General features: G+C 28.7%; 2 protein-coding genes and 1 pseudogene across 3 annotated transcripts in view; all 3 read left to right on the top strand.

Moving 5' to 3' along the window:
- Positions 1-1276: 1276 nt before the first annotated feature.
- On the top strand, positions 1277-6919 carry LOC149889914 (uncharacterized; annotated as a pseudogene). The gene is made up of 7 exons (XR_016452004.1): positions 1277-1434; positions 2587-2706; positions 2843-3047; positions 5329-5541; positions 5813-5953; positions 6086-6199; positions 6754-6919. The product of XR_016452004.1 is annotated as an uncharacterized LOC149889914 (transcript).
- Positions 3060-5245, top strand: LOC149889915 (uncharacterized). The gene has a single exon (XM_090085885.1). It carries the CDS (start codon positions 3701-3703, stop codon positions 5129-5131), a length of 1431 nt encoding a protein of 476 aa, XP_089942011.1. The 5' UTR covers positions 3060-3700; the 3' UTR covers positions 5132-5245.
- A 5052-nt stretch (positions 6920-11971) lies between the features above and the next one.
- Positions 11972-15967, top strand: part of LOC149889913 (uncharacterized) — a 4272-nt gene continuing 276 nt past the window's right edge. The window contains exons 1-2 of the mRNA XM_090085809.1: positions 11972-12051; positions 12427-15967. The exon at positions 12427-15967 is cut by the window's right edge and continues 276 nt beyond it. Of these exons, the coding sequence (XP_089941935.1) occupies positions 13671-15967 (2297 nt within the window). The 5' untranslated portion in view covers positions 11972-12051; positions 12427-13670. The remainder of the gene's footprint in view (positions 12052-12426) is intronic.

Genomic DNA, 15967 nt, shown 5'->3' with positions numbered 1-15967 from the left:
TTCTCGAAGTGGTAAAAGATGCTACTTTTTCTTGCACTTTTTCAAGCAAAACTTTTTGGAATTTTATTTAGATTTTTTAATATGGACGGAGAGGATACGATGATCATTACAAAAACTCTTTTGAAATACACAAAATATACAAAAAGCTTTATAAGAAACTGGGCTTCGTACTTTTGATAGAGTTATAAAAGATCTTTAACGAAGCCTTTTGGATGCTGACAAAACTCGTTCACCTCTTTGGAAAGAAATTAACAGATACATTTCTCATGCTGTATTCTTTCATATTGGATAATTTTGAAAAATAAAATAGTGAATAAGCCAGTCGGCTCACCACGATTTTAAGGCGAGCAAATGATCCTAAGAGTTATGTAATGTTGATATTGATGAAAATGTCACATCACATCTAGAACGATAAACAAGAATGTTTATCTCGAAGGGTATGTCATAAAACGACTAATTCCATTTATAAACAAGCTGAAGCAGTATCAAAACGTTACACCTTGGATATTACCCAGCAAGCACACAACGTTGTTTCAACGTTGTGTGCTTGCACAACGTTGCTTAAACGTTGTGTGCTTGCTGGGATATGAACAAATTTTCTGCAAACTATGAGAATGATAAATATAACCATAGGCAGAAATGTACCAGCAAAAACAAAAAATGTTTTTAAGGATTGTGCAAGAGAAAACACAAACAGTTAAACCCGAAACATGACAACTCATGAATTTAAGAATAGTTCGAAGAAAGATTTTTAAGGAAGCAACCTAGAAAAGTGATGCTAATCTGTTTACACTGTAAAAAATGTCACGCCAAGTTCTTAAATGTCCCATCAAAGTGTTCAAATTTCACGCCACTTTTTAATCTTAACAAAGAAATGCTCTAAGTCGCGCGATTCATTACAATTTACAAGCAATTATAAATGTCACGGAGAGTATAACTGTTTAAATGTCACGTCATACTAATAAATTTCGCGCCACGGGCTAAATGTCGCGTGACTAATAAAACGCGACTAATAATCGTAATAATAACGTGACTAATAATCCGCAGCGAAAAAAAAAGAAATACCGTGGTGTGACCTAACTAAGTCCTATGCTTTAAGAAAGTCCTAATTTAAGAAATGACAAATTTCGTATACATAAAATAAACATTTAGAAAAAAAAATTTAGTTATTTCATCTAACTAGATATCTAGTTAAAACAACTAAGTTATTTTCCGCAAATGTCTCTTATATATATACGAAATTTGTCATTTCTTAAATTAGGACTTTCTTGAAGCATAGGACTTTGTTCGGTCACACCACGGTATCACACCAATTAATTTTTCGTGGTAATTCTGTGACTAAAATGTCTAAAATAATTAAAATGTCATATTTATCAAAATTTATGCCAGTGGTTTTGGCTGTAGATGATAATTTGTTCACGCTTAAATCTAAAGGTAAATATTTCCTTGCAACGAGTTGTATTTTTTATTATATTACCATTAATACAATATTTAAAAAACTAGCTAAAAATACACTCTACATAAATTGTCATAACTTATGTTATTAAAATGAGTTAATAATACATCTGATATAAGTATTTTCAATGATGCATTAAGAATACCTATTCTTAATTTATAATCGCTATTCTTAATACAATACTCAGTATTTAAAGCTCATTTTACCATGTTATATACTATGATAATGATTATCTTTACACAATTCCATTGTGTATATTGCTATTATTCGCAATTGGACTGCCAATCGATTATTTACAATTATTATTATTGTTTAAATTACTTTATCAGACTATTTGTGTCATATAGTGTCAGTGTTCTGACCTGGCCTCACTAGCTTTTACAGAAATAGAATTTTTAATAAGTCATGAGGGTTCAAATAACAAACAAATACGAAATTTTTTGTTGCACTAAAATGTTTACTCTTATTGCGCTAAAAGTAAATGGTTTATTGAAAAAAAATCTGAAAAGATGAATTTCTATATAAATTATTCTAGAGTTTGTTCTGATAAATTTATTTCAGGTTTAGTATTTTATTTTTATTTAAGATTATCTAAAACTAATCAGTAAACTTTACAGTTTACATAATCTTACATTTACAATTGACAGAAATGAATTGATTGAAAACACAGCTGCATTTTAAATCAATCATTGGATCAATTGTTTTCTGTTAAACTTTTTTTACAGAAAAGGTTATTCACAAGTAGTTTAAACTAATCAAGTCAAGACCCAATAATAATAGTTACAATGATAATACTTTTAGATATACATTGTTACTGTTGCAAACATGTTTTTTTAATTTTATAATATTAATATAATTTCAATATAATATTTTCAAAATGTGTGACAATAGTCACAAATGTGACAAAGTAAAATTGTAAAAGTTTGTAAAGTAAACTTATAAAATGTGCTTAAAGTACAATTTGTAAAATAATATCTATTAGATAATCTAATTACAATTTTTATACTAATATTGTATTCTATGCCTAACAATACCACTATCTAATGTTGTGTAGTTTAACTTAGTTAATAGAATTGTCATAGTTTAACTAATGTATGCTTAAAATATACGAAAATAATATTTTGTTGTAGTGTCCTCAAAGATAAATCTATCTTCAGACCAATTTGATTTAATGTTTTCTGATATGGTCTTAGAAGATGAGATGTTAGTGGCTCTTCCTAATCCATGTGAAATTGTTGTCAAGGTTATTGGTAAAATTACACACATATATATAACCATGTTATTTTATTATATTTTTTTATATTCTTTGTTTTTCTTATAAGTTAAGTCAATATGTTCTTTTTTTGTCTTATATTTGATATATTAATTCTATTTCATCTTTTTCAGAATCAGACCTACTATTGCAAAGAAAACCATACGAACCTAGATTTATGGAAATGTTGAATTTAATCCCAGTTAATAGCCAAAAATGTTTGGGGGATGATCCTTGTACAAGTAGTTGCTCACCACAATCTTCTTTTTTTTTCATCCACAGAGTATGAATATCCAAGCTCCTGTACAGTCTTCACTCTCTCTAGAAATTGGAGTAAAGGTATGTTGCTGTGGTTTTAGACATTTAGGTATGAGTTCACTTTGTAAAATTTTCTGTAAAGTTTGTAATGGGTCTTTTAAATCATCAAGAGGAATTTTAAGGCACCTTTGCAAAAAAATAGAAAATACAGTTGTACCTTTTCAGACCATAAGGATAGACTCCAAGACAACATTAGCAGTTAAACTATGTGGTCAGTTCAGAGTGCCTTCAACAACAGTCAATAAAATATTTGGTATTTCTGCAAATATGTTACTTGATATTCGGAAGTTGATAAAGGAAGAGCATTTTCATACTTTTGACAAGTATTTTACACAAGTGGATATCCTTAGTAATAAGTATCGAAGAGAAAAATTGTTAAATGATTTGTTTGACATTTTGAAAATAAATGAAGTTTTATTTGGTGGTGGCAAAGGTTACTATTTTTCACTATTTGATATTATTAGTTTCCTTTTGCAAATTGATGAGTTTGTACAACTTTTAAGTAGGAAAGATGCTGAAGGAAATTATCGAACGGATTTCTCTACCCACAAGCCATTAGAATTTTCTCTAAGCTTATATTGTGACGATATAGAATTAGCTAACCCTATTGGAAAACACAGAAAATTTCATAAACTAACAATTTTCTATGTTCAATTTTTTCCTTGCCATCATATATGCGTTCTATGTTAATATCAGTTTTTCCACTTGCAGTTGTTCCTGTAAAGTTATTTAAGCCTAATAAAAAAAGGGCTTATTTTCAGTACTTAGAAAATTTTATTACTTCCTGTAATCTCTTGAAAAATGGTGTGACTTTTAATTCAACAATTGGTTGTGTAAAACTATTTTTAAAATTTGTTATATATTTGGGAGATACATTAGCTTCAAATCATATTTGTGGATTTAAAACCAGCTTTGCACCAAATGTATTTAGATGTTGTCGTACATGTCTCACCACAAATATACAGATGTCATCAATTTACAGAGAAGACATGTGTATGTTACGTACTCAAGCAAACCACCAGCAACATATCTTAGATCTTAAGAGTGTGACAAGTAAAAAAGCTAAACTCTATTGGTCAAGATTTTATGGCATAAATTATGAGAGTGCACTTTTATTAATCACCGCTTTTGATATTATTGAAAACACACCACATGATCCCATGCACATTTTACTAGAAGGACTAGTGCCCCATGAACTATGTCTTCTGCTGCGATTACATATTTGTGAAAAACATATATACTCATTAGCTGCACTTAATAGTTTTATTATCCAGTTTCCTTATTCATACTCTGAAGCCAGAGATAAGCCTAATATTTGTCCAACTACCTTTGATATTTCAGGCTCTCAAACATCTGCTCAAATTTTGATTCTTGCTCGTATCATTCCGCTTTTTATTGGACAATACAGGGATTCCAATGATCCTCATTACGTTAATTTTCTTGATCTTTTGGAAATTCTTCAACTTACTTTGTCACCGATAACTACATATAGAACTGTTTTGGATTTACAAACTCTTATTGAAAAGCATAACAAATCATTTGCTTTACTGTGGCCAAATAATCTGATACCAAAACACCATTTTTTACTTCATTTTGTTGGACAAATGCATCGATTTGGTCCACTAAAAAATCAATTTTGCATGACTTTTGAAGCAAAGCACAACAAAGTAAAAAGTGTACGTTGGTACAACTTTAAAAACATTGCCAAATCAGTTTGTCAACATCTTCGGTGGAACACAATTTCAAACTTCCTTGATGATAATGGTCAACTGATTCCTTATCCTTTTACGGCCAAAACTCAACATTTTAAAAAAAGAATTGTGATTGGTTCAATTGTATACCAAGTTGGTGATATTATTTCAACAGTTAATGATTCTTATCAACTTTACAAGATCACTGACCTTCAATCTAATTACGTAAAAGTTTGTATCATGACAATTGACAGCTATATACCTCATAAACTTGCTTTTCATGTTAGAAGTACTAATATATTTAAATCAATTACTTTAGAAAATCTCCAAATTCCGTGGCCATTGACAAAATTTACTGTAGACGGCACAATATTAGTTGTGCCTAGGTCAAAACATTGTCTCAAACTTTCTTAGTTACAACGAATATTTTGTATATGAATATATTTTGTATATTAGTTGCTATTTTTACAAAGAAAAACTTGTGGCTTAGTTATTTTGTTCATTTATATATAAGCGTTTAAATGCATGTAGAATATATACTTGCTAAAATGTCATCTAAGCATTAGAAATGTGTATTCTGTTTATATATTTATATATATTTTTATTATTAGTTACCTATCTTTTCAATGGAATGCAGCAGTTATTTAAACGGTTTGGTGCCTTGCCGTAAACACACTTTAAAAGATATTTGTAATGAATTGGCACATCACCTTGAAGGGTGTCTTCCCGAGGGAACGCCTTCATTAAGAAAAAAATATTATCATCGTGTTACTATACTTTTGAAACAGTCATATCCAAACTGTACTTTTGGAGAAGAGGGTGCAGTAAGTTTGAGTTATACCACTTATATATTATTATCATATTTTAAAATTTTCATTAACACATCGGTGAAATAATTCACACAAAAATAAATTATAAAAACCAATAAATAGTTCACAGCATTAATTCTATTAGATGTTTAATTAAGCACAACATAGCTTATTACTCCAAATAAAGGTAAAATAATAATTTTTTTTTTAATGTTCAGGTGTATGTAACACATCCATTTGTTACACAAAGCTAGATAATATTCAAATAATAAATTTTGTTTTTCAGGGTGGAGTTGTAAAACGTGTGTCGAATGTAATTCGGAAGCGACGCGAGCGTCGTTTAAAAAGTTTGATAGATGTAAAAAATGCTAACAGAATGCTTAACGTTTCAGGAATAAATGATAGCTCATTTGATGAAGATATGCAGGTGATACCCATAAAACCTTTTTCAAAAGAAATGTTTTTTATCAATATTTTTTAAATTAAAATTTACCTAAAATATACAGTAAGAATTTAATAAGGTTTAATTTCTAAATAATCCAATTTTTTTGCATGTTAGTTTGCTTTGGTACAAAAAGTTCCTGATATTGATCACATACGTTGTTTAGTTAGGAATATGCACTGTTCTTTGCCATATTCAGAACACAAAGATCACCTGTTCCATCCAGAAATTGTAAGCAAATAATACTTATATTAATGACACATTGACTATAATATGGATATATGAATTGCTTTTTGTTAAAAGGGTGCAATTCGAAAAATTTATCAAAATCAATATGAACACATGAACCCATATATATATATATATATATATATATATATATATATATATATATATATATATATATATATATATATATATATATATATATATATGCCGTCCCTCCCATCCCCTATGGGGGAGATCGGAGTTAGTCTGAACTTTCAATTGTGAATATGTGACCAAAGCACAAATATTTTTTTTATTAATATGATTTATTATAATATGTGTTTCATGAATAAAACTAGTATGAACCTTTAAAACTTGATTTATTATTTTCATTCAAATGGTTTACTTTTTTCTTTAAACTTTTGTTTTAAGGGCGATTTTTTATGAAACAGAAGATTTAACATTAAAATTTTTTTTCAGAAAATTTTATGAGTATGAAGAGTTTTTCATTTCTTTAATAAATTTGTGTTTTGTGCACTTTTAGCAAAATGTTCTTTATGTGGTTGCAACTTTTTTAGATCATGGACGAATTTGAAAGAATGAACATAGTTACCAAAGAAGCAGCATTAGATAGGCTATTGCAAGTTGTTCAAAAGTTGTATCCCGGTATAGATATTCCATCTGCCCTAATACAATTTCATAAGAACACTACCAGAAGAGGGGTGTTGTGTCCAATTGTTATTGCTAGTGTAAGTTTAACGAAAAGTTGTTTCTTTTTTTATTTTTAATTTGATATTGCTTTTTGTAATGTATGTTATTAAGGTAACTTAATTTTCTTTTTAAAAAATTTTTAGGCTGCAGAAAATGTTTCTTCTCCTGGGCCGCAACTTATTTTAGGAGAAAACGTTACAATTGTTGACAAAGGGAAAGTAATAGCAATGAGTCATCGGCATAATGATTCACTACATGTGCTTCAACTTATCGCGTACTATTATATCATGGACCTCTCGTACCCAAGATCGTTTGGAGGAGTTTTGGGACTGTTGCAGCATTATGTCTTGCAAATACCATTTGCTTGTACTAATAAGCTTTGGCTAAAAAAATGCAAAGTCTTGTGAAAAGTGTTGTGGTATCTAAATTTTGAAACTGTGCAACTCTTCAAATAAAAACATTAGGAAATTTCAAAATTAAATATTTATGTTTATATTTGATGATGGTTTCTTTTTTAAAAAATGAAATATAATTTCTATTACTTTTTTGGTCTTTTAATTCATTTTATTTATGTAAAGTGTGCCATTAATTCAATTTATTTATTATTTTGAGACATTAGTAAATTAAATTAGTCACGCGATTTTTAAAATTAAGTATGGCGTGACATTAAAATTTTTTATTTGTCACGGCGCATCTAAAACACTATCGGGTCGCATGTCACCAAGCCCGATTTAACGCGCCACATTTAATTTCTCTTAATGTGGCGCGTTAAATCGGGCTTGGTGACATGCGACCCAATAGTGTTTTAGATGTCCTGTGACAAATAAAAAATTTAAATGTCACGCCATACTTAATTGATAAAAGTCGCGTGACTACTTTAATTATAAATGTCACGCCAAACTTATTATCTAAAAGTCGTGTGACAGTTTAATTCCTTGATGTCGCGCGTTAAATCGGGCTTCGTGACATGGCAATTTTATTAGACAATTTGCCGTGATATTTTTTACAGTGTACTCCTTTCAAGCGTAACTTATATGATTTTATACTTATATTTTTGAATTCTTTAAATAATATTCAAAGAATACAAAAATGCTTATTATATAATAAGGATTGATCTTGAAGCATGAATCTATAGATTCATGATGCGAAACTTGATGCGCCATTTTTTGCCGCATATATCATATTACGGTATATGCGGCTAATAATGGTACATCCAATTTTACTGGTAAAAATGGCACCTCATTTTCCAACTTTTCTTGTATACTTTTTTGAAAATTTATTTTCCAAATCCAATAAAGATCATTTCTCTTTCAATTTAAAAAAAAGGAAAAGGAAAAGGAAAAGAGAAAAAAAATAAAAAAAGTAATAAGAGAGTTCAGAGAAAGTCATTCAAAGTTACCATTTTTGAGAAGAAATCAACTTTTAAAACAGCTACACAAACTTCTCATTAACCTAAACATAATTGGTAGCTTTACCGCGGTAATTGGTGTTCATGTGAGACATTTTTGGCTTTATGCTATCATTAATTTTGATTTCCAGATACTTAAGGTTGCCACACTGTTTAACGCGCTAGTGGTAAACTGGGTCACTTTTTACGTGATTTTTATTTTGACATAAAGGCACTGCTAAGCGTTTTAGTCTTACCTCATTCCCTAATTTTACCAGACGACGTAGCAGAGTATTCTATAGAACATTTTGATCCACTACTTACTCGCAGATGGAGAATTGGGTTCTGATAAACTCAAGATGACACGGAATTTATTGCAGATTCATTAATTACCCCAAGCAAATGCCTACCCATCGATCCATTCTATAAATTCAAACTCGAAAAGTTGTGAAATCTCAAAATTTGAAAAAACACCGGTTGATTATAAAGTTTCAAAATGTTTGTGTAATAATTGTCATTCGCTAAAAACCACAAGCAGTGGTCGTCAAATTATGGATATCAATATAGACTCTTCAAAAAATGATAAAAGCAATATCCCCCCAGAAAAGAAGCCAATGAAGAGAAGGAAGATTGACACCACCACAGATTGACACCATAGACTGCTCTGTCAAGTTATTTACCGTTTGTAATAAAGCTTACTACTGCACTTTTGTCGTCCTATTGAGTTTTTATGTTTTTATATTTAACTAAAAACATTTAACAAAATACATCTTGTTTAAAAATAAATCTTTTATTTTTTAAAATCAAATAAATTGTATCTGAAAATTGTATACCTAATTTGTATTTTGAGATTTGAAGAATTGTATTTTGAGATTTGAATCGTATACCTAAATTGTATTTTTAGATTTGAAAATTTTTTAAAGTTTACTTCTCAAATCCCTTTTAATTTAAGTTTAATTTTTAATATGCACCAATTTTACAAATTTAATTTTAGCAGATTTGGCTGCTAAGACTGGCGACCTTAATTTCCAATAATTGTTTAAAATGTTTGGTGTTCAAATCATTTACAGAATATGATAGACAGTACATAAAAATTACCAAAAATATTTAAACAGAGTTTCATGATATTTTTCGATCGTTAGTGAGACGAAACTTTCTAAAAATGTACCGTTTTTTAAAGGTTCAACCAAACAAAAAATACTCTTTAGAGGCGGTATAAATCTACTAAGTATTTTTTTATTCTTTGTATTTAAAAAAAGAAAAAAAAAAAAAAAAGAAAAGAAAAGAAAAAAAAGATTTCGTTACTTGTTTTACACGTTTTTTTTTTGTTTTAAACGTGTTTATAAGAAACTAGTACTGGAAGCCCCAAAATCTTAAGAAAATATTGTACTAAATTACTTTTTGATAAGAAACCTTTTTAATCAAGAGTTCGATGAATATTTTTTAAATTGTGTTCTGTTCAAACCTGAGGATTACATTACATTGAATGATATTGATGAAATTCAAATAATTTTAGTTGACTAAATTATCTTGCTTGTTAACATTTTTTCAAATTGTATTTTATGTACTTTTTCTCTCTTTTGATACTTAAGAAACTCTTCAGCAACTTTTTGTACTAAGTTGTAACAAAGTTGCCTTAAAATAAGAAACTTACTAGTAATTGCCCATTTGTTTGGTTTTTTATTTAAAAAAAGTACCCTTAAAATAAGAAACTTTCTAGTAATTGCCCATTTGTTTGGTTTTTTATTTAAAAAAAGTACCCTTAAAATAAGAAACTTTCTAGTAATTGCCCATTTGTTTGGTTTTTTTTTTAAAAAAAAAAAAAACGCGTCGCTTTTTCAACCTTCATTTTATCAACCTTCAACTAAAAAAAGCGCAGTTAAATTTCGAAAGAACTTTACGGTTTATCGTTTCTACGTCTTTTTTAAGTGCAGTAAGTATATATATTTTTTATATTTAAGTTGAGCCTTCTTAAACCCACAGATAGTAATAATTACTGAATAATTTAGTAAAAATTACCATGTTATAAAAATTAAATTAAAGAACACATGAGAGCTACCTGTATTTTATTGTCTGGTCCTTGTGTTGTTATTATGTATTGATTATTACCTGGCTAAAATTAGATAAATTTAAATAGATCACTTAGGAGCTAAAAAAAAAAACTTCTCATCTTTTCTATAGTTTATCTTTAAACTTTTGAAATATTTTTCTAAACTTCCTTTTGGATCTCAATCATCAGTATCAGAATTTATAACAAATCTAACAGTATCACAAATTTAACAGTATCACAATTTATTATATTAAAACTTTGGATGTAGCGGATCTAAGATTTTAGTTTTTTACCAGCCTGTCACACACAAATTATTTTATTTTTAATAGTATTAATTTGATATCATGAACGATATACGAATAAGGTCAAACTGTTTAACAAAGCAAATAGAATATATAGAGCAAAAAGTAAATGAAAAGATTATCAGGAAATTTTGGCGCTACTACACTTTCACTCCCTCCTCCCCCCCCCCCCCTCCTCCTAATTTTATAATTGATTATGATACAGAATTTTATGCTGATTAAGAATCGTTTAAAAACATAGGTCTCAAAATCAATGTAAAGTGCATTTGTCGTATATTTTTGTTCTTTCAACTTCAGATTAGAATCTGATAAAAAAGAGGAGAAAAACAATAATTGGTAAGAAAACTCTTCAAGTTTAAGAAGAACGATAATTTAGCTTCCCATAGTTAAACGTATCAGACAGTAACGTAAAAGAATTTTTTCTCCAATGAAAGAACATTTAAAAAACGGAACTATAAAATGATAAAAGATATCAGGGGAAGACGGGGAATGATATAGTTTATATAAGTTTGAATTTACGCATTTCAAATTTTCAGCAAAATAAGTAATATAAGAAATATATTTGCTAATCATTGACTGAAGTAATAGGCTTTCTTCAAATATCATTTAATCTAATATATAGAACTTTTGCTTTACTGTTGACAATAAGCCATCACATGACAAATGTTTCAATAAAAAGTGCAGTATCTTTAGCTTCAGGAATTTTTACACGTAATGCTGCAACTGTTTCATCACAAAAAACTTTGAAAACTGATCCATAATTTTGTCGTTCAATTGGTTTTGGTGACTTGATGCCTAATATAACTTGCTCGCTTAGAATCTGTTTCATTATTAATAACATAACTAACAGCATTCTCCAGTTGAGACTAATATTTAATAATTACTTTGTTTAAAAAAGAAAATAAATATCTACAGACACCCAATTATTTCTTTAAAGTTAAATAATTTTACAAACCTGAAATCTCGTGACGCATTCGATTAAAAGTTCTAAAAAAAGACTGATTTTTTAAATAGTAAATTCTACATAACAAAAATAACAAACCTTTCTCTTTCTACTTTTCTTGATAAAACAGGTCTTATTTTTACTAATTGTCAAAAAAAAAAAATCAAAATTTTTTTGTTCCTTTGTGTGTATTTTTAAATGCCCCCGAACTTCGGTAATCTGCCCCCGAACGTCGATAATCTTAAAAGTGAATTTTATTTGCATGGCTTCGCCAAAACAACGTTTTTTTTTTTTTTTGAAAACAAAAGAACAACGTTCTGACTGTATAACGCACAAGTTTTTGTTTACAAAGTAAGGTGAATTCGCATTGAATAAAACATTTTAAATAGGTTACATGGAGTTGTTTCACTATTTGGTAATTTCCAGATCCACGGATATTAGGAAAATCTAAATACGAAAGATCGCCGTGCCTTTATCAAATGGGTATAATTTTATGTTGGTTAAATTTTTGAGTTTATTGATAGCTTTACGTTGGTTTTTAGAAATATTACTATCAGTTTTCACTCTTAAATATTTGGCTAACGTTTTGCTGACATTTTGTCTTAAAAATTCTGCTCTTTCTGCATTCACATTTTTTTCTATATTTAAAGCACATTCCTCAGTTGATGTTATAAAATCAATAACTGGTATTTTTTTTGTGTGTTGGAATAAATTGCGAACCAAGACTTAATAAGTTTTCCTGTTCACGTGAGATTGATATATTCGAAAGATTTAACATTGGATTTTTTATAAGGTTAGTAGGTGGTATTGAAATAATATTTGAAGTATGAAATTTTTTTACACTATTGTTCTTTTTAGATATGCTAAGAAAATTGAACTTACGTATAAGTAGGCACTTCAGTCACGTGACAAATTCCGTAGACAAAATTTGCGAAGTTTTTTATATATAAAGAAGACTTTTTCAGATTAAATTTAGACCGATTTTTTTAATCTATTATGCCATAGTAAAACGTTTTACGAAAAGTAAAATGATTAATCTTTCATAAAATATCTGCTAGAATTTTCAATATCAGTTTATCTGGCTGTAGGAGCGGTTTCAATTAATTATTTGTAATTATTTTAGCTTAAAGTTATTTTATTTGCGTTCTAGCATCCTTTAAAATAATATATAACTATTTTTCTTTGTTTTTTTTTTTGTTTTTTTTTGGTTTTGTGATGAATAAGTTGGTCTAAAATAACTTTAAAAAAACTAAGTTTTTGCTAATATTCGAGTATTCAGCTTAATTTTTAAGTCTAAGTTAAAACCTGCTAAATCCCGTCCTCTTCTTCCTTTCAGTCCGTCTTAATATTGTTTCAAAAATTATTACGGTAACTAATTTGCAAAAACAATATAACAATTTAATTGTATAATACAGTATTTGTATAAAATTAGCCTTATCATAATGAATAATAAAGAATTATATGATTGGTATCTATGCTTGAGTGATAAATCTTTGAAAATGGTTTGCTCGAATTTCAGAAGCCGATTCTCCAATTTGTTTTCAGTAACCGAAAATAATTTGAGCTTGTACAACAAAATTAAAATTGTTGTAGATAAATTTAAATCGTTAAAAAAAAACAATAAAAGAAGAGATATATATAAGCTGATGCTCTTTAAACCGCCTATTTCGGAAACTAGTTGTGAATTATGCATATCAAGTGAAAAAAATAAAACGAAGGGTAAAAAAAGAAAGTTGAACCAACAAACCTCGAAAAACTGTTTTAAAAAATTGAAACTTGCTTCATCTGGTTGTATAAATAAGTTCAAATCTGCTAATGTTCGTATTAGTAATATGAAAAAAAAATTTACATCTAACGACCCTAGAAGGACATATAAACTATTACATGCAAGTAATAAAGCAAAGATTCATCAATTATAAAAGAAACAAAATAAGGAAATAAAAGAATTTAAAGATTTTTATAATAAAGTCATTAAAAATCTTAATAAAAGAGTTAAATTTTTGTTAGTTAAGCTTGAAAAAAGTGACAATAAAGTTGCACTCCTTTATGAGAAAAAAAGAATTACATGCAAAAAATTGTATTATGTAAACAAGAAGTTTAGCATGGTAGTAAATAAACATGAAAATTTGTCTTCTAACAGTTTAAATAATCCTGAAAAAGACACAGACTCTCCTAACACTAGAGTATTAAGCAAAGAAAATAAAGATTTTAATTTAAGTTCTCTTCTCCATGATCGCAGAATAATAACATTTCAAAACGGAAGGTATTCTAATGATATAAGAGAAGTTATTATGGAGTTAGTTTCTTTGAATGTCAGCATGAACAAAGTTAATGAAGTCATCACAATTGTTTTAAAAAAACTAGCAAAGATAGATATAGAGAAGCTTCCCTCAATTGGTACAAAATCTCGATTTATGACTGAGGCTTTAGCACTTGCTCAACTTCAAGTTGCAGAAGAAATGATAAACACTGTAGAAATTAATTCGGGCAATTGTCTTCACAGTGACGGTACCACTAAACATCATAGACATTTTCAAAATTTCCAAGTTACTACCACAAATGGAAGTACTTTATCTTTTGGATTATGTGAAATGGCTGGCAGTGATGCAGATTGTACTATTAATGCGTTAACCAAAACATTAGATGATATATGTGACATTTTAGAAAGTAGCAGTAAGGAAAACGATTTTTCTAACCTTGTATGTTCTTTTAAAACTACCATGTCTGATCTTGGGCCAGTTAATCCACTGTTTAATTTAAAGCTTAAAGATATGAGGAAAAAGTTACTGCCTAAAGTTATAAAGAACTGGGAAGATTTAAAAAAAGGCGAGCAAGCAGATTTCATTGAAATGTCTAATTTTTTTTGTAAATTGCATTTATTATCTAACTTTGCAACAGAAACTGATAAAACAATTAACTCATTCGAAAAGTTAGTTTTAAGTACTAGTTATGAAAATATTTTTGCATTCAATACTGCTGAATCAGGTGCCACTAGATTAATAAGAACTGCATGTAAAGCTTTTCATGTAAGGGGAAGTGATGAAGCTGGAGTTGCTGGGTATTTTAATGCATTTCTTGCTGGTAAAGGACAAAGTAAGTGTATGCTTGCACCCTTTGTTGGTAACAGATTTAATATATTATATTATAATGCTGCAGCTTTGTATTTTCATTCAAAAGATATTTTAGAGTTTCTTCAAAATTGGCCAAATCAAAATAATCTTTTACTTGCAGTTAAAGAAGATATTAGCAACAAATTATATTTAGCAGAAGTGCGGGCTCTTGGAATAATTGATAAAATAATTACAGGTCCACTTTGGCGGATAATTAAATCACAAAAGAGTATTCTTGATATGAATCCATTTTTGTTAACCCTAAAAATGAAACTTTCAGATTTGTGTAAAAATGCATCATCGATTATGATCTCGAAAACACCTATATTCAGTCCAAGTGATGTTAATATTCATAAAGATATTTTGTATGATAAATTATTTGAAGAGACTAATGACACTGATTTAAATATTTTAACACAGCAGACATTAGAAGTAATTTGTCATTCTTTGTTAGTTGTTCTGGAAAGACAATCTGCTGATCAACTTCCTGGAGGTAAATATTGGCATCCTTCTGATAATATAAGTAAGGCTGCAGAGAATGTTCCAACAACAAACAAAGCATCAGAAAGTGACTTTGCGGTATTGGATCTTTTAATTCGTACAAAGCCAAATGCCAAAATACAAACTATACAAGCTTATACTATGTGGTATAAAAACAAAACACTAGACTGGTTGGATAAAAAGACTTTAGATGAGCGTGACTCATTGCTAAAAAAAGCTTCAACAAACTTTAATAAAATGAAAGATAAATACAAACAACGTCATTTAGAATTAAAGTTTGAAATGAGTGAAAAGTTGTCTGAAAAGCATAAAGCTAAAAAAACAGCTGAAGACAAAGTCTTCTTAAAAAAAGCTAAATCGGTTAATGAGTTGTTAAAATTGAAGACGAAGGTGTGGTTGACCTCAAAAGAAGCAGATGATGAATATGTTTTGTTAGTTGACACATTTAAAAGCAAAAAAATATTGAGAGCACAGTTGGATTTTTATAGGTATGTTATGGAAGTTAAATGTGAACCTAAATATTTTTACAAAACTAAAATGCATGGTAGTAAGCGAAAAGACTTAACAAACTATGAGTTGTTCAGTAATTTACAATCAGTTATTAGAACAAGGACTTTTCTAGAGCCCATTGAGAGAAGAGTTATTCTTATTGAAAGAAAAGAACGAGATATTTTGATTGCAAAAGAGAAAGAAGAGTTAAGTGAAAAATTAAAGAATGCAAGACTGTCTCAATTAGCAAATCAACAAAAAACAAACATCTTGGCTGTCATTCTAAATGATGTTAATTA

Source organism: Hydra viridissima, unplaced genomic scaffold (genome assembly GCF_058129835.1).
Source record: "Hydra viridissima isolate aposymbiotic clone 2 unplaced genomic scaffold, HvirCarnegie_v1 scaffold_4, whole genome shotgun sequence".
Classification (NCBI taxonomy): Eukaryota; Metazoa; Cnidaria; class Hydrozoa; order Anthoathecata; family Hydridae; genus Hydra; species Hydra viridissima.
Note: the sequence above shows the minus strand (reverse complement) of the source record. Positions and strands in the feature narration are given on the sequence as shown.

Bases quoted from the DNA above. Each gene is read 5' to 3' on its own strand.
- LOC149889915 (XM_090085885.1), top strand. From the start codon at position 3,701: ATGCGTTCTATGTTAATATCAGTTTTTCCACTTGCAGTTGTTCCTGTA.